At 40.5% G+C, this 26,313-nt stretch overlaps 2 protein-coding genes across 3 annotated transcripts; one reads left to right on the top strand and one right to left on the bottom strand.

Annotated features, from left to right (window-relative positions):
- The first annotated feature begins 1,188 nt into the window (after window positions 1–1,188).
- Window positions 1,189–2,867, top strand: foxe1 (forkhead box E1). The gene has a single exon (XM_030053805.1). The coding sequence runs from the start codon at window positions 1,449–1,451 to the stop codon at window positions 2,547–2,549; it is 1,101 nt and encodes a 366-aa protein (XP_029909665.1). The 5' UTR covers window positions 1,189–1,448; the 3' UTR covers window positions 2,550–2,867.
- Window positions 2,868–5,030: 2,163 nt separating this feature from the next.
- On the bottom strand, window positions 5,031–23,470 carry spag5 (sperm associated antigen 5). 2 transcript variants are annotated; one of them, XM_030053746.1, is made up of 25 exons: window positions 23,371–23,470; window positions 22,857–22,928; window positions 22,635–22,763; window positions 20,192–22,536; window positions 19,891–20,083; window positions 19,653–19,769; window positions 19,058–19,150; window positions 18,541–18,675; window positions 17,411–17,530; window positions 17,228–17,320; window positions 16,619–16,753; window positions 16,400–16,493; window positions 16,108–16,255; window positions 15,847–15,897; window positions 15,271–15,445; window positions 13,686–13,819; window positions 12,310–12,478; window positions 10,354–10,498; window positions 9,233–9,467; window positions 8,987–9,119; window positions 8,767–8,847; window positions 8,488–8,637; window positions 8,186–8,260; window positions 5,900–5,980; window positions 5,031–5,185 (listed from the first exon to the last, which is right to left on the bottom strand). In XM_030053746.1, the coding sequence occupies exons 2-25, from the start codon at window positions 22,893–22,895 to the stop codon at window positions 5,114–5,116; spliced, it is 5,142 nt and encodes a 1,713-aa protein (XP_029909606.1). In that variant the 5' UTR covers window positions 22,896–22,928; window positions 23,371–23,470; the 3' UTR covers window positions 5,031–5,113. The 2 variants fall into 2 exon arrangements, with proteins under 2 accessions (XP_029909606.1, XP_029909614.1); XM_030053754.1 differs by having other exon boundaries at window positions 20,192–22,533.
- Between the last annotated feature and the right edge of the window lie 2,843 nt (window positions 23,471–26,313).

Genomic DNA, 26,313 nt, shown 5'->3' with positions numbered 1-26,313 from the left:
CTCCCCACAGCAGATACACTTTTCATCAGTCTGTTGTCTGAGAAAACCCTCCCTCCCTCACCAGTCGTTCACCTGACACCAGTCCACTGTGTTAACCCGGTGTGGTGTTGAGTGCTGGGAAGACGTAGCCACGTTTTTCCTCTGTTTGTTTAAGAGCTTAACACGGTGAACCTGGAGTCCCAGGACTTCATGCCACTAGGGCTGCTCACAAGGCGTCAGCATGGCCTCCGTCTCTGGCATCCATAAAATTCAGCAGTGATCAGTGTCAGCTTTAAAAGCCAAACCTCTCTCTGAAATAAGAAAATAAGCAAAACACTGGCTTTACCACCTATTGTGAAGAAAAATGCAATTAAAAAAATAAATCAACACTTTCTGTGTCATCTGAGTTATTCCTGTCTGTCTGGTTGCATCCAAGAAGTAGGATAATGGCCTGTATTTTGCATGCTGCAATCACAGGACGGCCTTTCTCGTGGCAACATAATTTACATCTACACACAGCTGGCTTGTCCAACCACTGGCACAAAACAAACAAGGAAGCAATGTAGAAAAAACAATACACAGGTTAAGTTACCACTAAAGAGGTCTTTTAGTGTTAAACGTCAAAACAACATGGCCCATTTTTAACTTTTTAAAATAAACTGAGGTCTACTTTAGAAGTGGATTTGAATATTTAGAGGAAAAGATATTTGTTTTGTCAGTGTCAGTCACAGAAAAGAAAAAGTTGCTAAATATAATAAATCTGATAAGTGTGGGTAAAAACAAAAAGGTGATAAAAGTGGGTCAAAATTCTGTGCCTATTATTGATCAACAACTGGTAAAAAAAAAAAAAAATAGACTGAGTCAGATAGTTGATCATTTGAAGCCATTTCAGAGTGCCAGACATTCATTGCGTTCCCATTTGAAAATCACAAAGCAAAAATGTCAGAACACTTGAAATAAAAATTTCCACCACACACCATGTGCACTTTGTAGAGCATGAACAATAGACCCTTATAAAGCTTAGGTATGTCAAGAGCATGTGATGTGTTGAGGGGAGGTGTGGCCCCTCAGGTGTTCTCTGGAGGTAATACACCCTTCAGGTAACTCAGTGACTCATTCTCTCACACACCTCGAACAACACACATGGTGCTCTCAACTTCACCTGACCACATACTCTGGGATTAAGACTAGGCTAGGCGTTGCATTTCACGAAACAGCATCTCTTGGAAAGACAACTGCATTCATCACATTTGAGGAACTGCCAGTTGCTGGGCACAGAGACAGTGAGTTGTTAAAGACAAATGTAATCTCTATAGCATGATTGTCTGTTGGGCAGATATTTTGTTTCACTTTCCTCTGTCCAAGGTGTAATCTGTTTCTCACACATTCGGTGGGAGAGCCAGTACTGTGCACCTTTAACAGCAAGTTCACTTTATCAACTGTGTTTCTGGGGACATTTTGAACCATCCATGACAATGCCAGTGGTCAAGGTGGAGAAAACTTCTCCATCGGAGAACTCCTTGCCCGCCTCCAACCCTCTACCTCAGACAGAGGAACAGCCCCGAGGTCGGAGAAGGAAGAGACCGCTCCAGCGCGGGAAGCCCCCCTACAGTTACATTGCACTCATCTCCATGGCCATCGCCAACTCCCCTGACCGCAAGCTGACTTTGGGAGGCATCTACAAGTTCATCACAGAGCGCTTCCCCTTCTACAGGGACAATTCTAAGAAATGGCAGAACTCCATCCGCCATAACTTGACCCTCAATGATTGTTTTATCAAGATCCCTCGAGAGCCAGGGCGGCCAGGGAAAGGCAACTACTGGGCTCTGGACCCCAATGCTGAGGACATGTTTGAGAGCGGTAGCTTCCTGAGGCGCAGGAAGAGGTTCAAACGCTGTGACTTCAGCACCTACGCCTCATATATCCATGAGTCGCCTGTTTTCTCTCCTGTCCAGATTGCCCGATCAGCAGCCTATACCAACTCAGTCTACCCCAGCATGGCAGTCAGTCCAACCTATGGGCAGCAGCTACCCTCTGCCTACTATCCTTCCCCATCACCTCCTGGGTTTGGCGCTGCTCAGACCCGCATGTTCAGTATCAATAACATCATCGGACACCCAACTCCATCCAGCATACTGGGAGGTCAAGGACCAGAGGTGATGCAGCAGCCCACCCGCAGCTTCAGTCCTGAAGGGGGTCTGAATGGATCCAGCCCCTGCAACATGGGCCCTCCAGGCTTCCAGGGCCAGCCATGTGGAGGGTCTGTGCCGTCCCGCTCTTCAGCTCATGCTGGGTTCACCTACTCCGGGCCAAACGGCCACCCACATCACCATGCTACCCAGGGCTCATATGGACAGGGCCACACCCAGGGGTATGGAGTGGCAGGACGCCTCCATTCCTCACCCCCGGGAACTGTGGAGACCATGGACCATTACGGTAGGGTTTCCCCCGTCCAGTTAGGTTCTTTCTCCCAGTATAATGGTGCTGCAGGTCCTGTCGCCAACACCGGGGGTTACCTGAGACACCCTTCATACCCAGGAAATATGGACAGGTTTGTGTCTGCCATCTGAGCTGCTGAGCGTGCAGGAGAATGTAGAGGAAATTGTGCTTGGGCATCCTATATTATGTTACCAAAACATCAGAGACTTCAGACCAACAATTCAACTGTGGCATACCTGGACACAGCTGTTGCAGTGATTGTTGTTTTCTTTGTCATGTGATTAATGGAAAACACAACAGACGGAGTAAAAACACCTCTAATTGTGATGTATAATATATGGACTGCAATGCACTTCAGTTTTAGATAAAAGTCCAAACACTGAGTAAAAACTTTTCATATTAATTGTGATCTACCTTGACACATACACTGGATATTTTAATTTAAAGGTCAGGATCACTTCAACAAAACTGGAATCCTCATGAAATTCACCTTATGTCCTGTGTGGTTAAAAGCTTTATATTTTTATGGATGGAATATAGAGGTTTAATTATACAGTAGATCCCTGGTGAGTTCAAGATGACACAAAATTCTCTTAGTATAAATTATTGTGTTTCATGTTCATACGCTTTTGAGAGAAATGGCTTGTCTGGAGAACATTTGTTTGTTCAATATGTTTGCATGTATTTTGTTGGCAAGTGATAAATGCATAAATTAGGTTGCCTTCTTCGGAAATAAATGCAGTTATGAGGTGTTTGTTCTTTTAAGTTTAAAATGTTTTTTGTTATTAATCTGTTATTGCTACTGGCAATTTAAGTAACCGTGATGAAAATGTCAACCCAGGATTTTTTTTTTATTTGTTTGAATCCAATAACCAAAGAACAAAGCTGTAATAAATCAAAATTGCATGATTCCCCAAACCAGCAAGTACAAACAGATCCAGTAAAATACCTTCACCTCCTCACAAAAAAGGGCCTTCAAATATTTCTTCTCCCTCTTTTGTGTTAGCTTGCTTTGCTTTCTATCCTGTTTCAGCTCAGCTGGGTTTGAAGTGTTGTCTGGAGCCACAGTATTATCAGTCACCATGACCGGCCTCAATTATCATGTCCAGACATCAACGCAGCACTTAGACAGAGAGCCACAGTTAATCTGCCACACAGATCTACTAATCAAGAAAATGAACTGACTTGAAACCTGATATTTTGACTTATAAAGCTAAGTAGTGTCCTTTATCTAAACACAAGTCCCACTTCCACACAGAGATAAGATTACACAAGACAAGAAGAAGCACACAAGGAAATGCTTTATTGCAGTGAATGCACTTGATTTTACAAGCAAATAGAGGCTTCACTGATGGTGATGATTTCACTTATTCGAAACAATACACAACAATTACAGCTACAGTGGACATGACCCTTGTTTATCTTGAGTGCAGTTTGATTTTTAAATGTATGTAGATTACATAGCAGATGACTGACAATCTCACTGATTGAATAAACTATTACAAAAAAAAAATACAGATTGACACACTAGTTTGACTACTGTATTGAAAGGCATAGAGCATAACATTTATAACAAATGTAATAAATATATTTAAATGTAACAGATTAAAATAATTTAGATGACACCTACTTTTAGTATACACAGTGCACTTATCTAAAGATATACAGTAAGGACTGCAATATTTGGAAGTGTGAAAGGGCAATATGATTATTTAGCCAGTTTATTGCTACATGAGTGTGTATGTAAAAGAAAAAAACACTGAGTGCACAGGGCAGCAGTGAACAAAATATAGCTACCAGTAGTATTTTTAACACAGATCATTAAATCACATCCAGATACAGTCTACATACATTTACACTGGACAACTGTACAAAAATATGACTGCACCTGTCCTACTTTCACTGCTGAATCTTGAACTGTGCCGTGAGGAAAAATAACACATCATCCTCCAGGGAAGATTATCTGCTGCTGATTACCTGCTGTGTTTCCCCACACAGCAGGTAGCTGGCCAGGATATTGTGTTTCCACCACTTTTTCTGTTAGTTAAACACTTTCAACACCTCTCCTCCACAACTGTGTAAAATATTGCTACATATATATATATATATATATATATATAGATATAGATATATAGATAGATAGATATTATCTATGTATCTACATATATATATATATATATATATATATATATATATATATATATATATATATATATATATATATATATATATATATATATATATATATACCTCTATATATCTATATCTATTTCTCACTCTATATATATTTTTGTTCCTTCCCCTCAGTGAGCTGATACATTTTGTGTATAAATTTACAAAATTCTATTTACATCTAACCTCACTTCCCACTTTCCTCACTTTTACTACCACCTGGTGGATAAAACAAACGCAAGGCTGCCCTACAGAGTTTTTCAGCTGCACACTTTAGTCTGTCTTGGGGCAATCTGTGATACTCTGCAACACAATACCTGCTAATTACATGCTATGTCAGTATGTTGCATTATTATATGATGGACAAGCATTCATTTTAAGTTTACAAATGCACTTGCTCTTATACCATTCCAATTCAAATCTGAAAAAAGACAATTATCCATGTTTTAAAAATCATTTATTTTTTAAAATGCAATTTTATTATACAAAAGACAACTAAGAAGGGAAATAAACAAAGAACTTGTCAACCAATGTATTCTACAAGGTGTCTGAGCTGTTCACAATTTTTCACCACCTCTGGCACGGACAGCAAAGTCTGTGTGGCAAAAACAGAAGGAAACACCCATTACTTCAGATATCTAAACCGTATACTCATTAACCACATATCAATTACATACAACAGCTTTAAAAGGCAGGGATATTAGTGGACATTTCCAGTTTACATTCATATTTCAGCAAATGAACAGTACTTTACATTACTACTAACTAGTTTCCAAACTGCACCATACTTCATTTGTATGAAAACCTTTTCCTGACTTTGAGGCAGCTGTCCATTTCCATTCATTTCACTATGGAACACAAACCAACTTGCAGAAACCTGAACTTGATTGAGATGAGTAATCCATCATATTCTGCTATATTTTTTCCTCAAAATTAGTCATTGCACACATTCTGCAGGTTTCTGATGTGTTCATACACTCAAGTAGGAAGGTGCAACATCTGATTTCAAGCTGATTGTAAACTGCATGTGTTTTTTCCCCTCAGAGAAATCAGACCCAAAGACAAACAAACAAACATGCATGATGTGGGTTGAGCCTATTTCTTTAAAATAAGTTGATAGTCTGCCTACACAGCAGGAAATTCATTTTTCCCACTTGGAAATTTGAAAGTTCAAATCTTCCCACCGGCACATTAACACACCAGAAGATGTAAAGTGCACATGCTGTGGAGGGCATGGGACAAAACATGAATAGAAACCAGAAATTTTATTTTAAACAGTATAAAACCAAAACTAAAATCCACCTCTCACCTTTCTGACTGTATCAATCATGTTGTCCAGTATACGGAGCTCATTTTCCATTTTCTGCTGGTTGGTTTGGTGGATCATTTGCTGTAAAGATAAAAATAAAGAGACAAAACAGCTCACATTCTCGTTGTGAAGACAATAATGGGATTACGGATGCATGATATTGTCCCCCCCCCCCCCCAAAATGGCGGTATTTCCCAAACGTTTTAGCCCATGCCAATAACTGATATATGTACATATTTTTCCACCTATTTGCTGTGGTGGTTTTATTATGCCTACTTTTAGTGTGAGGGCTCACTGACAGATGTACAATGCTTTTCAAAATGTAGACATTCACTGGGCAAAGTAAGAAAACTACTTCACCTTAGGTGATGTAAAACATGTCATTTATTTTTATATATTATTTTCTTGTAAACAAAACTGTAAGATAGATCCTGCTGAAACAAGCTCAGATGATTCTGTCCCTGAAACAGTCCTGACAAACAAATACAACCAGGGCAGATTTCATCTATTCCTTATTTGGGCAGATGTCATATGAGCAGAAATTTTCATTTCAGGCTAATACCAATATTTCATCTCTAAAGCCGTTATCAGCCGATACCAATGATGTATCGATTTTATCGTGCATCCCAAAATGAGATCCTTTACTGACATCTAAGATTGGCTCCAACTATTCAATTCGTTTTCACACTGAAATAAAGATTCAAATTTTTTGCTCAGCCTGTTACGCAACTCATTACAAGTAATGCAAATGAGCAGAGAAAAGTTCAATCAATCAAGCCAGTTGATGGCGTTGCTGTGACTCTGAATAATGTTGCAGTCCATCTGGATAGTAGACACTAAGTAGCTTCCACAGCAAATTTGTAACCACAACAATAACAGTGTTCAAAATGTAACCTTGGGAGAAATTAATGTTTTCAAGTGGAGGAAACTCTTTATTTTCTCCATGGGGAATACCGAGGGAGAGAGCACCCATTTTACTGAGTTGACATAATAAATGACCTGTTGGAGAAATTTTATGTGATATTCTGGCATCCCATTCCAGTGAAGGAAGCATGGAGCTGCGCTACAAACTCTGCAGCCACAGAAAGCTGACAAAAACACTGAAGTAAAGAGAGTCGCTGTTATGGAAACCATTCATCATGTCATGAAGTGTCATCGGTGTAAACTGGCAGGTTTTAGAATGGTGCAGACCACATTCTTCTGCCAGGAGTTGCACGTTTGAACTCGTCTCATGAATCTTTGGTGTAAACTTGCCTTATGAGAGAGCTGATGATTTTCATACAGTGAAGTGACAGACACACGTCGCTCTGCAGTCAGTGACCTTTTTCAACTTCAAGTCAAGCTGGTCAGCTGGCTAACAGCAATGGAAGGTCAAGCAGCCAAATCAGAGGTTGTGGAGAGCAATCCTTAACCGCACTTAGATCCCACAACTGACAGTCAATGAATAATCTGTACACCCAAAAATGCGCTTGAATTGCTTTTTTTTTTTTTTTAAAAAGTCAGTTATTTATTTAATCATGAGTGAAAATAAATTTAATCATGAGTGAAAATAAACTAAAAGTAAAAATCTAACTAGTATTCACTACTAAGTTTTTTTTGTTTGTTTTTTTTTTTACTGAATACTCTTTTACTCCTATTTGAGTGGCTCGCTTACATGGTGACTTTTACTCATATCCAAGTGGAATTATTCCATACTCCACCCATCCCTGTTACTTGCCATTTCTGTTATTATTTGGCCGATTGTAGGCTAATTATCTGTTGCTTAGGCCTATTTGGATTATTATTTTTTTTTTTTTTTAGTTTTCAATTTAAAAAATGGTTGAAAACTAAGCTGTACTGTCATTTTCGCTTTTCAATCAATTGTAAAATAAAAGGGTATTATAAATGGCAATCCTTTCATTCATGTGGGATCTCTGTCTCCTGCGGCATTAGTGATGTAAAGTCTCCACTCCTTCAGGATTCAGGACTTTAACCCTTTATAGGGCACTCATTGAAATACTTTGAAATAAAAAAAAAAAAAACAACCCTAGACTGTTATTAGTGAACATGACATGACTTTATTACTTTTATAAAATTTTTCCAAAAAAAAAAAAATCATTTTCCTATAGAAAAAAGCCAATGAGACTGGTCAAATGCCACAAACATGTGACCTGAGATGTAGAGCGATCTTTGCTGATTGGCTGGGTGAAGACCAAATGATTATTGAACTAACTGAGACAGGGGATGGGCCAATCTCATCTTCCATTAAGCCACATATAGCCATATGGGAACACAGACAGTACTTACATGTCTCTTTGCTCTTTCCAGGAGCTTGGCCCTGGCCTGCTCCACCTCCTGAAGGCTCCCCTTAAGTCTCTCCACCTTGGGAGGCAACAAAATAGATGTACTGCATATTAGCAGAAATTAGCAATGAAAATTGAGGTGTAAGGATCAAAGTATCATTGGGCAGGAACAAGCTGAAAAAAACTTAAGTGAAGCACAAAGATCAGATTTAGGGACAGCTGGAGGAGATGGTAATAATCACTAAAGCATATATGCATATGTGCAACTGGCTGGCAATGTGCACTATATATGTGATTAGATAGTACCTCCTTCAGTAAGCAGATCTTCTCATCCATGAAATGTGCTGGGGTAGCTGATTGGCTGCCAGCTTTCCTTAACTCTTCCCTGAGGACCTGAGCCTCCACCTGTGACTGCTGGAGAGCACGACGAAGCTCAGACACCTCCTTGAACAATTCCTATATAAAACAGAGAAAGAAAAGAGAAAACAGTCATACATGGCCAGCCTAATTTACCACCAATACATGATATGAGTATTAAATAAAGTTAGGGGTTTTTTATGAATGCAATCTGTTTTTGCCCCTTACATTATTTTCAGTCTTGTGTTTATTTAGCAGCTCCCGGGCATCATTTACTTCTGTGAGCAATTTTGTCACTGCTTTCTCGTCCTGTGAAGAAGAAAAACACTTAAAACACTTCAGCTTGTTCCTAAGCTTAGCTGGACCATTTCTATAAGACAAAGCTGTTTTTCCATCCACCTGTTTGGGATAATAACTGAAGGCAATGCAGGTGTGGTGTAGGTCTTACCTGAGCTTTCTGCTGCAGTGCCACGTTGCCCCTCTGTACCTGGTTGTTCAGACGACTGAGCTGATCCTTAAGCTCCCACACCTCAGCCTTGTGTCTGCTAACTGCAGCCTGCTGCTCCTCCTGCAGACCGGAACTGGAATAATGTATTGGATTAATACAATCAGAAAGCATTTTACAAATTCTGTGTAAACACGATATTGTGGCAAGAGGTCTTTCTATTTCACTGGCATACACTTCAGGACATACATGGTGTTGTGTAGCACTTCAAGCTGAGCATCCTTGTGTTGTTGCACCAATTTGAGGGTCGAGACAAGCTCAGATACGGTTTTGCCTAGGTCAGCAAGCAGCTCCGTCACATTGTTCTGCTGCTTTTGTGGCTCAGACTCAACTTCCTTCAAGTCGTTTTTAGGGGTGATGGCTGCAATACGGGTGAAGGCACTCATCTCACTGAACAAACCTTCACACTGGGGCTCAGGCGTGTCTGAGGAGACAAGAGAGAAAGTGAACAACAACTCGGCTTTCAATTTGCCCATGGTGATTTGACAAGAAAAACCATGTGCCCTCTCTAGATGGCATTTGTATTTTCAGGGAACAGTCATTTTAGTCAGTCATCCTGACAGTAAAATAATTTAACACAGGAATACAGTCATATAGAAACATAATTTTACCAACAGTAGAGCAACAAAGGGAAACCATTCTTCATATGGCTCCAATTCATGCATAATGCTAGCCATCAGCCGCTGGTTATGCAGCCCTTGTGATACACATAACTGCATGAAACACCAGACAGTGACCTGCTCACAGACACCGATTAACCTTAATACAGGACACCAGATTTAGGTTAAATTACAGTGGGCAATTTTAGCTGAAGGTTTTACTGAGGTAGTTGGACAAAATCAGTGACATGTTGACTCCAGATGTTGTACGATTCCTGGAATCTGAGGTAATTATTAGCAAACACCTGGCCTCCCATGTTCAAAATAAAACTGTATGCCGCTGATAAAAATTGTTTCTGGCGGGAAAATTTGTCTCACTGCAGTACGCAGAGAATTCAATATAGAGACAAACAAAACTGTAAATTAATGAAGAAAATATAATAATCACGAGAAGATGACATTCACAGTGTTGACTTCATTTGACTTCTGAAACTCACTGTACACCTGTCTTTCCCTGTAGACAGAAACTAAGAGTAGATAACATATTACTCTCCGTTTAGCTTCAGCTCATTAGCTAACAGCAAAATTTTAATTTAATTTTGATCTTATAACTTTGAGGCCATTTGAGGCACATCTTGGTCGTAGAGCTGCATGAAAACAAACCCATGCAAGAGATCCTCAATTAGAAACTTCTGAGGTGTGGTATGGTACCTTCTCCAGCAGGTGTCTCTGTTTTCATGTCTTCCCCTCTCTCAGCAGTTAATGCAACCATAATGCTGTCTACAAAGGAGCTGGATGGATGGTGACATTCAGAGCTGACTGACTGCAACTCTTTTTCCCTGGCCGGATCTGTTTTCTGAAAAGCAAGGCATAATCCAGCATGGAACAAGAATATATTCTCCACAGTCCTACAGTGTATACTGACTATGACAAAGTTCATTTTGCTTACACAATGAGGAATGTGGAAGTTGTGTGAAACTTTACGGCTAAGGAATTAAGCCTCGTATTTGAAGTCTGGTTTTCAAAAATAGAACTTCCATCTCTTTAAATCAAAAAGAAGAATTTACATAGCTAAATTAATTTTGAAAATATATTCTAAAATTCAATTTCACAATAAAAAAAAAAAAAAAAAAACTAAAAAATGTTTTTTTAAGAAAGCATGAATGGACATGTGGGAAAAATTCTGTGTCAAAACCCACTTACACTGCCTTTGGCAAGCTGCAACTTCGTCAGCTCTTACCTGTTCACACACAAATCACTACTGCTTTTGATTCTAAGGAACATAGGATACATACATTTAGTGCTGTTCTGCTGTTTAAGATGGCGCCTACTACAAAACACTCTAAGGCAGTGAAGGTTAAACTTACAGCTAGAAGTGCAAAAAGCTTGCTTGAAGACAATTTTTTGTCTGCATAAAAGGAGCTTATATGGTGCTACCACTGTAGTCTTTTTTTAGGGTCAAATGAAATAAAAGTCTGAGGGCCCTATCTTGCGCCAGACTCCCTAAACCCGCTATCTGCGGATTTAGGATTTAGGAAGAGGCGTTCCCCCGTAAAAGTTGCTATCTTGTGCACCTCCCGCTATCCGCAAAACACCTCCGCTACCCGCTATATTATGGATAGGCGTGTTTTGGGCGTTACGCCAGTTAAACCAATCAGTGTGCCAGGTGCCATTGCCTTTAAGGGCAGGATGCGCTATCCTAAATCCTAAATCCTAAACCCGCGATGGAGAGAGGGAGGTAGATTTTCTCAGGGGTTCTACTGAGGCTACAGCAAGGTGGCTATATACATATTATATATTATATTATAGGCGAGTTAATTCGGGAGATGGAGCCACATGTGTCCAAGTGGACGTGTCACAAGGTTGTACTGATTGAGTAAAATCCCCGGCCACACCACACACACACAAGAGGCAGAGGTGGAACTATGTGTAAACTAATTTATTGACAAGGTAGATTGGGCAAATAAAATATTAAAAATAAAAATATAGCACAGCTGCTGGCTTATGATAAAACAATAAAACGTGCTGGCGTAAGTGTCCAATTAAAACAGTCTTTCCTCTAAACAGTCTGTATGAGTAATATACTCAGTCCATTCCGGCGGCGTCCCGGTATCAGTCCGACCGTGTGCGTGGCGAGGCTCCGTCGGGGCGTGCATTGAAGCCGCCTGGGTGCGCTCTCCTAACAGCCCAAACTTTAGGGAAAGCGGATAGCGGGTGGTCAGGACCACCCGCTATCCGCTTTCCCTAAAGTGTGTGCGCAAGATAGCAACTTTAGGGATAGCGCATGAAACACGCCTACGACGCACCTCCAGGCGCAAATGATGCAGTCGGCATAACGGAGAGCGGGTAGCGGGTGGCGCAAGATACCGTTTAGGGATAGCGGAAGTTCCTAAATCCGCAATTTGCGGGTAGCGGGTCGTGGCAGCGGATAGCGGGTGGCACAAGATAGAGCCCTGAGTCTCTATCTGCTTATGCGCTGACGCCATCTTGTGGCTCCAAATAAAAAAACATGCAGTAACAATATTAATTTCAAATTCATTCATGTTTCTGCCCCGAATTTTTTTTTTTTTTTTTTTGAGACACATGCATATGTTTGAGTGAGGCTACATACGTTCAAGGCTGGATGAGCTTCACATTAAACTGTTCTAAGCAATGTCTGCATGTTACCTTGTCACTGAGTGTTGCATGGAGCTCATTGGTTAGTCCTCGCAGTGTGTGGTGCAGCAAGGTGACGTCAGTGACTGCCTGAGCCAGCTTCTCTCCAAGTTCCAGCTGGGTGGCACTGGCTCTGGAACTTGTTGACTCCAGCTCTACCTGCAACGCTTTGTTCTCCAGCCTGCCAACATAAATACAAAGAAAGAACCTCGAGTTACAAATGTAACTCGAGGTTCTCTGAATCCTAGATGACTGCCAATACCTGGATAATACCTGGAGCTGCGTCACAAGTGTACGCAGGGGGTTGAGAAAGGCATAAACTTAATTTTGTCATATTGTACCAGTGAAGTTAAAAAAAAGTGTTTGTTGAATAAATGAGTTAAAAATGAATTTGTAAGGCATAATTTGAAATTAAATGCAATGTCTTGGGACAGTCTTGTGATCAGTTCTGAACTGAACTTAAAGGCAGCATGAGTATGGTTTTCCTAAAAAAAAAATTCTATATAAAAATAATCCCTCTCAATCATCACTTATGACCCACTAAAAGTGTGTGTATGTGCAGAGACCCTGCCCTCTGCCTGGAATTTCTTGTTTTGCTGAGCTCAGGATTCTTCTGGATGTCAGCCTTTGGGCAGTGGGTGTGTAGCTCCCAGCCAATAACATCACACAGTGCCAGACTGATAGCATGACATCCAATAGGAACCAATGAAAACTGCAGATGTGGACCGTGGAAAAAGGAAATATAGTGAGGAGATGCACCAAGCAGGCAAAGTTCTTTCCACAATGAGAGCGAATCTGGGGTTGGCTTTCACTCGCTGGCAAACAGTAGGAGAGAGGATGAGGATGAAGAGCAACGTGGTGATGCCCTGTTTTCTGTTGGGCAGGTAGGTGCCGGCTGGTAAGTGTCCTAGGATGGTGACGGAATGTTTTACATTGTGAATGGTCATTTCATTCCATCATCATCCTAGGAAAGAAAAACTCTCTGCTGGCGGTTAATTCTGCCAGGTAGGAGGGGCCAACTTTGAAAGCTGCGTTCACAAACTGCAACCAAAAAATCCTACTCATTCTGCCTTTAATTATAATTTCAACTTTGGTTTTCCTGAGTCAAATTCACTTTTCTTAATTGTGACTCAGCTTCACAAAGCCGGAAGTTAAATTATAAAACAGACATATTCAAATCCAAATTTTTGTTTAGTTCAAGCTCATTTTAGAAAAACAATTCAACCTTAACATTTAATGAAATCTTTCAAAAGATTTGCTTTATCGAAAAGGGAAATGAAAAACTAAGGTTACATTTCACAATCAATTAGTGGCACTTTATCATAAATCCAAAAGAATAAAGGTTCATTTTAAGTTGTAAAAAATGTCTGTTTTGCATTGAGGCTTACTGAAGTTGACCGAGGGCTGCTTTTAGGTCCTCACACTGGATGTTCCTCTCCCTGAGCCCCTGCAGGTTGGCCCTGAGCATTTTCTCGCTTTCGGCCACCTGCTCCCTTGCAAGCTCATTCTCCATCTGCAAGAACTGATACAAACAGAAAAATAATATGCTGTTCCCATGATGGCAGTAAGTAAGTGTGTGCATTAGCAAATGTGTTAATGCAGGCAAAACATCACAGCTATATCATCAGGTGTCATAATTTTAAGTGGTGCTGAAGATAAAGGTTGCTTAAATCTTGAATTTTGGATACCATTTGCCAATTAAAGCAGGAAAGCAGATTCACAAAACTTTTACATTTCTTGCAATAGGAACTACCATCTGATTATCTGAAGTGTGAAAGCAGAAACTCAGAATTTTGCTTGAAGTAACAGGCACTGGCTTTTAGATTACTGGATAAGATAATTAAGCTTCTAAAAATGGACAACATGCAGATTATGGAGAAAAGGTTTTTCTCTTCTCTCAAACCCATCAGTGCCATCAATCCTCACAACAATGGATGATACATCTCTTCACCAAGTCTTATTTTCCTCACTAAATGAGACTGAAATTTGTTGAAATTGTGTTCTAGCTGCCTGGGGGGTGATAAATACTTTTAACATGTACAGAGACATTTAACACTTTATGCGTCCTAGGATCAGTTCTTATCTTTGGCCGATTTAGATATCACATATCTAATAATGTAGAAAGAACCTCACATCCACTGGAACACCCATTTGACAGGCCCACTTTATGGACACTAAAAGCATGCAAGGTAATTTTTAAGGGATTTGGGCAATTAGCTCAAAAGTAAATATAACTCTATAACCTGAGACAAATGTTTGCATTCAACGATTTATTACAGAAAACTGTGATTGAGTCTTTTGAGTCTCTGGATTATGTCAATGTGAGAAATTGTTCATATTTGCACAGTTTAATTAAACAGGATCGCAATATTTCGTTTTACTGTCTTTTCCCTTTAACCCTTTGATGCATGAATTATGAAAGCCTGAGTCAAGATTTTTTTCTTACGTGTTTTTACTCTTCTTAGGGCATGAACACTTTTGTGAGTCTCCATATTTCATTAAGGATGCAGGACTGGTATTACCATGTCATGATACTAGTATTAATGTTTTCAGCAACAAGAATTGACAGTCTCTGCATAAACCTCAATGAGGGGGAGAGCAGAGAGCATTCTAACAGCTGATATGCAATTCCACCATAGAAACCATTGCATTTAGGAAAAAATGACTTTTAAACAGCTGTCCACTGTAGTGACCGCTATGCGCCAAAGGGTTAATATATCAGGGCACAGGAGGAATTTTACAAATTCAGTGAACCTGAATTTTGCATAGGACTAATAATGACAACAGATTAAACGAAGAAAATCTCTAAAGAATGAGTGGAAAAGACGTAATCACAGAAATATCAAGTCCAGAAGTCAAAAAACATGCACAAACACACAAGGAGCTACCAAAGCACCTCCTGCGACTTGCAAACCCAACCCACCGGAGGCCCCTCAGTCACTCCACACACGCATACACACAGCACAAGCTAACCTCGTTCATTTCCTGCACACCGTTGAGCTGTGTGCAAACATCCTGGAGCTGCTTGATCTCGGTGCTCTGTGTGTGAGAGAGGGCCTGCAGCTGGTTGAGCTGCTCTTCCCTGTGGGCCAGAGCCTCGCTGAGCTCACATACACGCTGCTGCGACTGGTCCAGTGACACCTCCAGCCTGGACATGGATGCAACAGGGGACAGCAGTGAAATTGGATTCAGTGTTTGCACGCTGATTTTTTTTTTGGAAACTCGAGGGGGTGGGAAGTTCCTCTACACAGTACTTTTCCAACAAGAACTTTTCCTGATCACAGATGCATAGTTCACTGGATAGTTTGTTTTTACTCTTCACCCTTACATGGGAACACAATTGGTCTTTAAAATTTTATTGGTAAAGTTCTTCAAAACCTGCAGATTGAAAATAGAGATGTTTTGGTTTGCACTTTTTTCAGATTTTTGTCTTTGTCGTCATTACATTTACCTCAAAATATGGTGACAATATCAAACATCATTATCCTGTCTCCGAGTGAAAAAGTATTACACTCCCATTAAGTAGGTTGAATCACCAACATCACTTACTCGTCTGCCTTGTCTTTAGCTTGCTGGACATCTTTCCATGACTGCTGCAACCTAAAACAATAGTAAATTATTAGTTGTTGTTGTTTTTTTTTTAAATACTAGAATGCTGCTTTTCTGCATGAGTGTTTTTTGTTTGTTTGTTTGTTTGTTTGTTTATTTATTTATTTTAACTTCCTCTTAGTGCAAACATTTCAGCATTATGGTTAAAGAAAAAATTGGAGCAGATTTTCAATAGCACCAGAGCGGTCATGAAGATCATACTTTGTGGTCTCTGCACCGAGGGCCTGCTCCAGGAAGGTGTAGGAGGCCAGGGTGGAGGAGACTGTGGCAGACAGTTCTGTCACCTTCCTCTCCAGCTGAGCCCGCTCTTCCTCTCCTTCACTCAACTTCTGACGCAGTACACCCATCTCTGATGTAGAGCACAGTGTAGAGAAAAGCTTGCAATTATATAGGTCAAGACAAGAAAAAAATTTCACCTGTGCTCAGAAGTTTGAAAAAGGAATGGTAGAGAGAAATAAATAGCTGAAGCAGGTAGAGCATGTTTCTGTTTTACCTGAAGTCATGATGGTCACCTGTAGATTCAAGTCGCTTATCTGTTCTCTGGCATCTTGGAGACTCAAGTTAGCTTCATTCAGGTCCTCTTTGATCTGTTTATTGAAATGATAAATTATCATCATCATCACCACAACAAGCCAAAACTTGTCATTCCTTGATGATACAAGGGGAAAAAAGACTAAAGGCAGTAAATTAACACAAATGGTAGAGGCCTAACCTGCTCCCTCTCCTCTACAGCGTGGTCTCTTGCAGAGGCATGTTGGTCCCGCTCTGTCAGAGCAGCAGCTGCCTTCTCATTCAGCTTCAGAAGCACGGGAGCAGTCCTCTGGAGAAGACCCCACACTGTGTGGAGCTGTGAACAAATGATCGCACAACAGCTTAAACATCATTCCATTTAAAACAAAGTAGTTGTTACTGCCGTATACCCATCAGATAATCAGTATATGACGTTATGTCATATGGTATGCTTAAGTATTGATCAGTTTTTACTGTAGCACAGATTAACAAAATTGTCAATTCTGTTGATAGCACATGGACATATCAGATTATGATCAATACTAAAGTCTTTATATTTTCATTCTAAATGTTGAGGGCAGAACATCCGGTACAACTAAACCAAGCAAAAATACTGCAGCATACAATTTATCATGCATGATTAATTGAGGATTCCAGCATTTTTGCTTTGGGTAGTTGTACCTGCTCAAGTGCCCTCAGCACTTAGTCTTTCAGCTCCACAGTGCAGACTGTGGCTTGGTTGATGGTTCTATGACATGTATCCAGCACTTATTTGAATTTCTTTCATTAAAAATAATTAAATTGATTGTACCTCTTCTGTCAAACTGGTTTGATCAGTCATGGCCTTGGTCAAAAGATCAGAAACTGTGTTGAGTGTTTCCACATAGGCTTTGTTTAATGCAGCCTGTAAGAGGAGGAGAAAAAAAAAAAATCAGACTCAGTGACATCAGTTTTTTGCTAATTAAGACTACAGTACTCTTTTTATTCACTGTACCTGTTCTGGGTATGCCTTGGTTAGGGCAGCCATGAGTTCTTGGTGAGACCCCACACTCTCCTCCAGCTCTGAGATTTGCATGGCACAGTGTGTCCTCACCTGCTCCATCACACTGAAGGCCTAGAAACAGATTAACAATCAGACACACACTTTAGGATTAGTGTTCCAAAACTCAAGATATATGAAAAGCTCAAACAGAGCTCTGCATTTGGTAGGTACCCTGCCATGGGTGGCCCGTAAACTGAGTACAGCTTTCTTTGTGTAGGCCACAAAAAAAAAAAAAAAAAAAAAAAAAAAAAATGTGCGCATCACAGAAAGTAATAACAATATGCAGTAGGCTGTACAATTTTCTGAAATGCACTTATGAATGCACTTGTCTTTTGTTCCCTGTCTATGTGTGTGTATGTTTATACTCGTTGTATTAACAGACACAACAATTAATTGTAGCCTTGTGCTACAACCCAATAAGCTTACATTTGTTTCAAAAAGACAAATTCATATACCTATACATTTTTAAAAACACATTTGGACCCACTGTCATTGATCTCAGGCATGCAAATGCACTGCATAACAATAAAGAACATTACAAATAACTTACAAATCAGCAGCAACAGAAAACCAAATGGTTAATTCCAAGAATGAAATAATTTATGCAAATTAGAATATTTGTGTTGTAAACTGATTGGTGAATACTTTGGACGTATTTAATTTAATAAAAGACATTTGAGCCTTATGTCAAACACATATTGTGTTTGGTGATTTCTCTCCATTGATTCTGGGTGCAACCAGAGCAGGAAAACTACCACTTCTACTAGAGATATTGTAATTTTAATTTTATCATGCTGGTGGTTAATTTGTTATAGTCTTTTTTATATTCATGCATTTTTTTTTTGCTATTATTACTAAGTACTATGACCCAAATGTCCCACAAGGATCATTAATGTTTCATTTTTTTCTTAAATGCTTGGTATTTACAAATGATGCCTTTATTTTTACAACAAAATACTCAGCAAATAATTGTATTAGCGTTGCAACCAGCCGTATCACTGGCATAAAAATGAGAACAGACATGAACTAAAACCAAGACTGCCATGGCCACAAAACAATTCCACATGTAGCACATTGCTTACTGCTTCCTTGGCTGTGAAGGCCTCTTGCATTTGGTGCCTCATGTCTTCTCTGTGCTGAAGAGTGTCTTTGACCTTTTGCATCATTCTTGTCTGTGTTTCCTTTGACCTCTCATAAAGGGACTTCATGTGACCGTACTATAAAGCAAAAGGGGGAAACACATGGTCAACTCTTTTACAAAAAATTACACAACAGTTGAAGCATACACAGTACAAGAAGACTTGGCGCAGATGTTATGAGATCAATAATTTACACTCAAATTATTTTCCATGAAGAACTTAATTTATGCAGTGGTCGATTAAAATCCAGTCACAACCACAAGACATCCATTTATATAGTAAATATAAATAGATACTAAAATCTAAAAAAAAAAAATAAAAAATAAAAAATCAGGTTACTCTGCTGGTTGAGTCCATAAAAGTGCAGTACTGCCAAAATGCAGTACTACAGGCGTATGTGGGCATGTGTGTATTTGCAAGCACAAAAGCATGGAGTCAGTAACTAGTAAGATGGGCTTACCTGAGTAGCAAGACTTTGGTGGTCCTCTTTGACAAGGTCCCCTATCTGCTTCAAGCTGGAGAGAGCTACATCCGTCTCACAACTCAAAGCAGCCTGTACAGATAAATACACACAAAGCCACTCACAGGATGTCTACAGGTATCAGAGAGTGAAACTGAATGCTTTTCAGGACGTTTGAGATCAATTTTAACAAAATTTAAGACCCATTTTGGGTATATTAGCCATCATTGCATCACTGAGCATTGCAGGTAAGTGCAAAAGTAAATACGACATATTTGGTCTAGTCAGTTTCAGTTAGTAATATGCACTAAATTAAATTACAGACATTTTAAGACTTGAAGGACCTGCAGACACCCTGCACTGAGAACAACAGCTAGCTCCATACAATTCCTTTCTTTCTTTCTTTTTTTAAATGTCAAGCATGTAAATCACTCAACCGATTAATGAAAAAAGAAAATTGACAGATGAAGACTTTTGCTGGTCAAATGCATCCAAGCTCCTTAACAAAGTGCCATGCCCAAGAATTTTCACCTATCAGCATTAAACAAATTTTCCATATGTAAAATTGGTTATGTGATTGCAAACAGTGGCTCACCATGGTGATCCGTGTGTCCTGCATACACTGAATGAGGTTCTGTAGAGAACTTTCATCCTCCTCTAATTCACGAATTCTGCCCAAAGCTGTCATATACAGGTCCCGGTACATTGTGGTCTGATGAAAGAGATAAGGAAGGAAAGACCGAAAGAAAGAAGCCATTAAAACAACCATTTATCAATGTTAACGTCAAGATTAGCACTGATAAACCACTGAAATGGTGCAAATGTGCCCTCACCTGGTTAAGTTCGGTGTGGTCTGTCTGCACAAGCTTTTCCCTCATGTCTGAGGGCGCGGGGCCAGCAGTGGGTCCCCCATGTGTCCTGGCTGCAGCCAACTGCTGCACCAGAGCCTCCACCATGATCATGCTGGATCTCAGCCTCTGCTCCAGCTCTGGTCGGGGAAGGCACTCCAGGCTGCCTGGGGGTACACTGTCACAGCATTGACAGAGACAACAATTGCAAACATGAAATCAATCACAAAATGTGACGGGCAATATGCACATTCGACTAAATAGCAAATTCAAGCCTTGTACTCACTTCCATAGGAGTGGGTCGGTGATGGTACAGTTGTCTGCCACAGAGAACTCCCTCTTCCTCTCAAACTGGCCGGATGTATTGAGACTATGGTCCACCAGCTTCACAGGAGAGGTACCCACACACACACTGTGAGATTCTGTTCGAAGAGGATCCCCAGATTTGACTGTGTGGGTAGGCGGTGGTGGAGCAGGAACAGAAACGGCAGCAGTATCCATCCTTCCTGATGCAAAAATGAGGAACTCTGCCATTTGTCGGAGCTGCTGCTGCAGGGGACCCTCAGGAATCAAAGGCCTATCCAAAACTGCTTTCTCCACTTCAGAAAGAGGCATCGTGCAGGGCTTCACATCCAGATCCTCAGCTTTCTCTGTGACTAGGGCTGGCTGGGGCCTGTCACAGTCTCTTGTACCCAGTGTTGTAGAGTTGAACAGTGGACATGGCATGGGACTTTCCAAGACACCAGGCCATAGCCCTGTGGGGTCCGGGTTAGCAGGGGCCAGCAAGCTCTTTTCATCTTCCAGAGCAGAATCTTCAGCCAAAAACTGATCCAATGCCCTATAAGCCTGCACTCTGGCCAGAGAATTTCCTCTAACAAATGGACTGAGGATTTTAAGCTGCATAGACTTTGCTACTGAAGGAAATTCTGAAAGCTCTTTCAGAACATCAGAGGGATTATCTGTAGGTGGCTTTTCTGCAGAGCTGGAAACAACTGGTGCATTTCCAGTTGAGTCTACTGCGCTATGTTTTGCCTCATTGGACTCTAGGGCGTCATTCCTGGATGGCACATTAAAGTCACACTGTGGATGTACCTGCTCTGCTACAGGCAGGGCATTCCCTTCAAAAGCTCTAAGCTGCCTGCAGTCAGAAGACTCGGCTCCCTGACACACTGAAGGCAGACAGAGGTCTTCAGGAAGTAATGAATCCTTTGAGGTTGAGGTTTCCTGGACTTGACAGTTTAAACTGACATCTTTCATTGCCTTAATAGCTGTACTAGCCAGCAGGGGTGCACTGAAACCTGGTGGGTCAGTGACTAACAAAACTTCATCTCTTTCCAAATGGCAGCTGGATTGTTCACAGTGATCTGGGATGTCACCCTGTAGGATTCTAGTGGATGTACTGTTGTTGCACAGGGATTGGCAGATCACAGTTTGGTCCTTTGGCAAAGGAGAAGTCTTCTCTGACAGTTTGATGGCATCTGAATGTCCGACCTCAACTCCTGTACAAATGCCATCTCCCTCTCTGCCAGTCTGGCCACCAGCTTCCAACAGACTAGTTTGTTCTGCCTCGTTCAGCTCATCAAGGCAGCAGGGTAATGGCTCCTGGATGACAGGCAGTTTGCCACTTTGAGATGATATGCTGTTTTCAATATGACAGTAGGGGTGATCTAAATGGTCAGTGTTGTATTGCAGGTTATAGTCAACAGCTGAAGTGCTCAAGTTTATACTGTCACTGTCTGACACACTGCTGTTTGCAAATTGGCACATCAGCAGAGGAATAGTCTCATCTGCAAGTTCGGTGCCATCTGAAACTTCAATCTCACCCCCAGTGCAGGTAAATGATTTGAAAGTTATATCAGTCAGTCGATCAGCAGTTTTTTCAACACCATCTGGAGTCTCAGAGAAGGTGCTCATGTGGGTGACAGAGGGAGCCACATCATTTTTACCGCTATAGTAAGGGTGATCTATATGTTCCACTTGACATGGTTGGCTACAGTCATCAGAGAAAATGCTTGAATTCACACTGTTGCATTGTAAAGACTCTTCAAGTTGCACCTCAGGCAGAGGAATAGTCTCCTCTGGTAGTCTGGTGGTATCTGACACTTCCACCTCACCTCCATCACAGTTGAAGGATTTAAATGTGACATCTTTTGCTCCAAACAAGTCATTTTGAGTAACTGTGGAAACTTGTACATTATGTGTATCATGTAAGTTCCACAAAGCCAGTGTCGTGTTTGACATCTCACTAAGACATGCTGAATCGATGTTAACCGAGGAAGCACCTCTTTCAGGATTATAATATGGATGTTCGATGTGAGCATCACATGACTGGACAATCATGCTGTCAGAGATGACACTATCTTCTGTTTCATAAGTGTTCTTTGTAGTCTGATCCTGGCATAAAACAATACTATGTTCTGCCAACATCGAAGAGCCTGATATTTCAACTTCCCCACCGGCACAGACAATGGATTTAAATGTTATGTCTCCAAATCCAAAAGTTGCCTCAGTAGCAGCTGCATCAATGGTAGACATTTTGTCTAGAAATTTGGGAGGACTGGCTTCTGTCACATTGACTGATGGAGGGCACTGAGGGTTTGGGTCTGGGCCACAGAAATGAACATCTCTCTGCTGATTAGAATGAGTGAGAGGTTAGAAATAGTATCCAAGGAAACACAGAAACAACTAAGAGGAAGGTAGAGCTTTTTCAGGTGCGAGTCTAAACTTACCTTTGTCATTTTCATGGCGTCAACATCAGGCAGTGATCTTGATTTGAGCCTGGAGGAGGGAGTTGAGAGATGCAGGATATCATTCTGCAGACTTCTCAGAGGGGTGCGCTCTCCACATGTGATGGGAGGCTAATCATAATAAAAGACGAACAAAATATGATTAGCATGGTCAGCTGTGATTTAACACTGTACCTTGTACAAGACAGAATGGCGCAGTCTTACCAAGCTATCCCCGTTTGAACTTGACTTCCTTGAAGACATTACTCCTGGTTTTAGGTCAAACTAGCTGTGTAACTACAAAGAAAAAAAATGTGCGTTATCAAAACAAGTAACGCCTTATGACGTAACCGTAATAATTAGTTGGTGGTGACTGAAACTAACTGTAAGTACCGTAGGTTTATGGAAAATGAATAGCGTAGCTTTAGCAGAAAAGCAATTGCTGTCGTTGTCCTAATACGCAAAGCTGGCTAAAGAAACGTTTCCCTTAGCCACATTAGTTTAATTTACTGTCTTAAGTAACTAAAGTTTACCTGTGGCTATGCATAAAGTAACACGAATTGAAGACAGCTAATTCTGCTAACAATCATGTGTGGACCTAACCTAGTAAACGTGAGAGTTAACGTTATTTACGTTAGTGTGAACGCATCACCGCGGAAATATATCCCACTGATTTTAAAAAATGTATGTATCACACGTCATAAGTTTGCCTTTAAAATGAAGTAAACTCAATATTTACCTTCAAAACGTTAGCCAACATGAACCGTGATTGTAAAACAGACGAGCATAAGGAAAACAAACTGTTATGGTGTCCTCTGTCAACTGCCACCGCGTTTTGTTCAAAACGCAAAAGCAGCTCTGCTATTGGTCCGTTTTCTTCTTCTTCTGTTATGCTGCAGACGACACAGCTGGGCGTAATGCTGCCCTCTGCAGGACGCTGGAGTCCTTACTCTTATAATCCCTAAATTCTTCAAAACCTTTCCCCCAGTCCTACAAAAAGTAAAATTTTCCTTCCAAAGTTGTCTCTTATCTGCCGACGAAGTCTCAACATATTATTTTTTAGGCTGAATACAAAATCATACCTTCTTCTTCTTTCTTCAATTCATTAATCTTTTTTTTTAATCTTCTGCCCTCTTTTCTGATCTTTCTCCATGCCATCTTCCCTACAGGAAACTTTTTATCAACTAATTCCCTTTGTGCCGTTTGAATAGCTAACTCTTTTTGCAGGAAACCACCAACAGCCTAAAGATCCCTTGGTTCACTCTGTACATTGCAAACGAAAACCTCTAAACAAGATGCCTGATGTCTGATGAGGTTTCACATCCTGCATCCACCATAAAAATCACACTGTAGACCTACAGACATGAAGACTCCAGCAGCTCCAACAAGACAACAGCATGTGTCGGTACCAAACTCTCCTTTAATTACAACTAATCCCACACTCTCTCCGTCTTTGTATCCATCAGTATCAAGTGAATATAGGCCCATAAAGCAAATCTTTGTAAATGATCCATTACTCTGAAATGATCAGTTATTATACTTCAGTTTATAAATCAGTGGTAAGTCTGCTTATGGTGCAGGCGAAAATAATGGTGGAGTATCTGACCAAATAGAGTTCCCACATTCACAGCCTCTTAAACCAATTCTCCAATCTGCCCTTAAATTCCTAAAATGACTCTTTCTCCGCTTTCTATAATTTCACATGAATCATTAATCAAACTCTTTGTAGAATGCCCATGAACTTAAAGGAAGTGTTTTGAACCAGCACTGCAAGGCCAGCTTATATCCTTTTATTCTCAAAGGAATTTCCATATTTTCAATAAGCAAAGCTGGGATCGAACAAGTGCAGTGAGCTCCTGAAGGCCTTTTTCCTGTAACACATCCAATATTGAGTTGAATTTCTCTACTCCCAAGAGTCCTTAATCCGGTTTACATTTTACTTTTTTTTTCTTTAACACATTATCCATGTAGGTTTAGCAAATAAACCATCTTTCCACAGAAAATCACATGCTTTTTCTGTCAGTACAAGAAGCCACAAACCCTTATCTGTTATAGCGGTTCTTTTATTCAAAATGAACATGACTGAATCCTTGATAGACCGGTCTCTTTTAAAAACACATTGATAATACATATTCTACAAATATGTAATACCAGCCATACTATGTTTTTTACACATAACTAAGAGTGACAGACACTGGTTTATTATCCTTACAGGGTTTCAGAATACGGAATATCACTGCATATCCCCAGTCCCCAGAGAACCTTATTATACCCCTGAATACAGAACACCACATAAGTAACTTCAGATTTTATATCCTTACCAATGATTCACAATTGTTAAAAGGTCTTTAAAATCCTGCCAAAATAGCGTTTTAGCCTCTTCATTGGAAAAATATGGGACTGAATTTGATGTTTATGATGAACTTGTCAAAACTATAAATGCAAGTGTTGCAGTATTTGTAACAAATTTCATCTCTACATTGTCTCATGTAATCAACAAAAGCCCCAAAACAAAATGGAAAAAACAAGCACTGAAATTTCATTTTATCAAACTCACAAACTGTAGTGAAATTCTCCCATTTTCTCTCTGCTCTCCATTCCTTTGACCTGTGGCTGCTAGATTTGCGGTGCTGTCCCTCTACCCAATACTAGTGGAGTGATCCGTCTTATTTAGTCTTGTTTCAAAATGCTGATCATGTTTCTGGTAAAATTCCTGAAGCAAGTGAAATATAGTGTGAAACGTAGTGAAGTGAAATATAGATCTAGCAGGCAGTTCCATCCCCAAAAAACTGTATGTGTTTGGTTAAACATCGAAGAATCAAAATGAAAAGGGGAGGAACTGCACCATCACCTCCTTTTTTCTCCACGTTCCTGTTCTGTTTTTGTTTTGGCCAGCCACAGTCTTTTGTATAAGTTCTTCCTCTTTGCCCATAAACTTGGAGACAGAAACTAGCAGCGCAAATTCTTCCGAAACAATGGAGGTGAACTTTTCCTTGGCTGTGCACAAGGGTGCTCTTTAACCTTCTTTTCACAGGAGCAATCAAATATTTTGCTTGACTGCTCTCTGATGTCCTGCGTGACCTTGTTCATCATGACTACCACATCAGTGATCAGCTGTGGATGTAAACAACAGGAAATTTCAAATGGTATTCTTTCACAGTTTGGTACATCAGATACAGTTCTCAGTGGTGCACAATAATAATTTATCAGTATGATTCAACTCAAAATCAAGGACTTGGGGAGAAACTTGGTCAGGACAAGGTACTGACACAGAGCTGTGCAGGTAAGAGCAGGTCAGGCGTGACTGCCACACAATAAAACTCTGGTCCCATGTACAAGACGCATGTTGGCCGTGCCCAGGGCCCAGGACTCCCCATCACGGAGACAACAGAGTATCAGTAGAGTCGTCCCTTTCTTGTCCCGAGAGCTGACAGCAGGTCAAGACCCAGTAATGCTGTGGAAATTGGCCTGCAGCACAGCCTCACGTAGATCCACTGCTTTAAAAGGCTTTTGTGGATATTTCTGCACTTACACATCCAAGGCCCAATTCAGTTTGACAATCTCTGCATCTCACAAGTTTAGTCATGAATGCTCCCTCTGTCCCCTCTCTCTCTCTCGCTCTCTCTCTCTCTCTCTCTCTCACAACTATAAAAAGTTAGTGTTTTGCTGTTGCTGTTGGTAA

Source organism: Myripristis murdjan, chromosome 1 (assembly GCF_902150065.1).
Source record: "Myripristis murdjan chromosome 1, fMyrMur1.1, whole genome shotgun sequence".
Taxonomy (NCBI): domain Eukaryota; kingdom Metazoa; phylum Chordata; class Actinopteri; order Holocentriformes; family Holocentridae; genus Myripristis; species Myripristis murdjan.
Note: the sequence above shows the minus strand (reverse complement) of the source record. Positions and strands in the feature narration are given on the sequence as shown.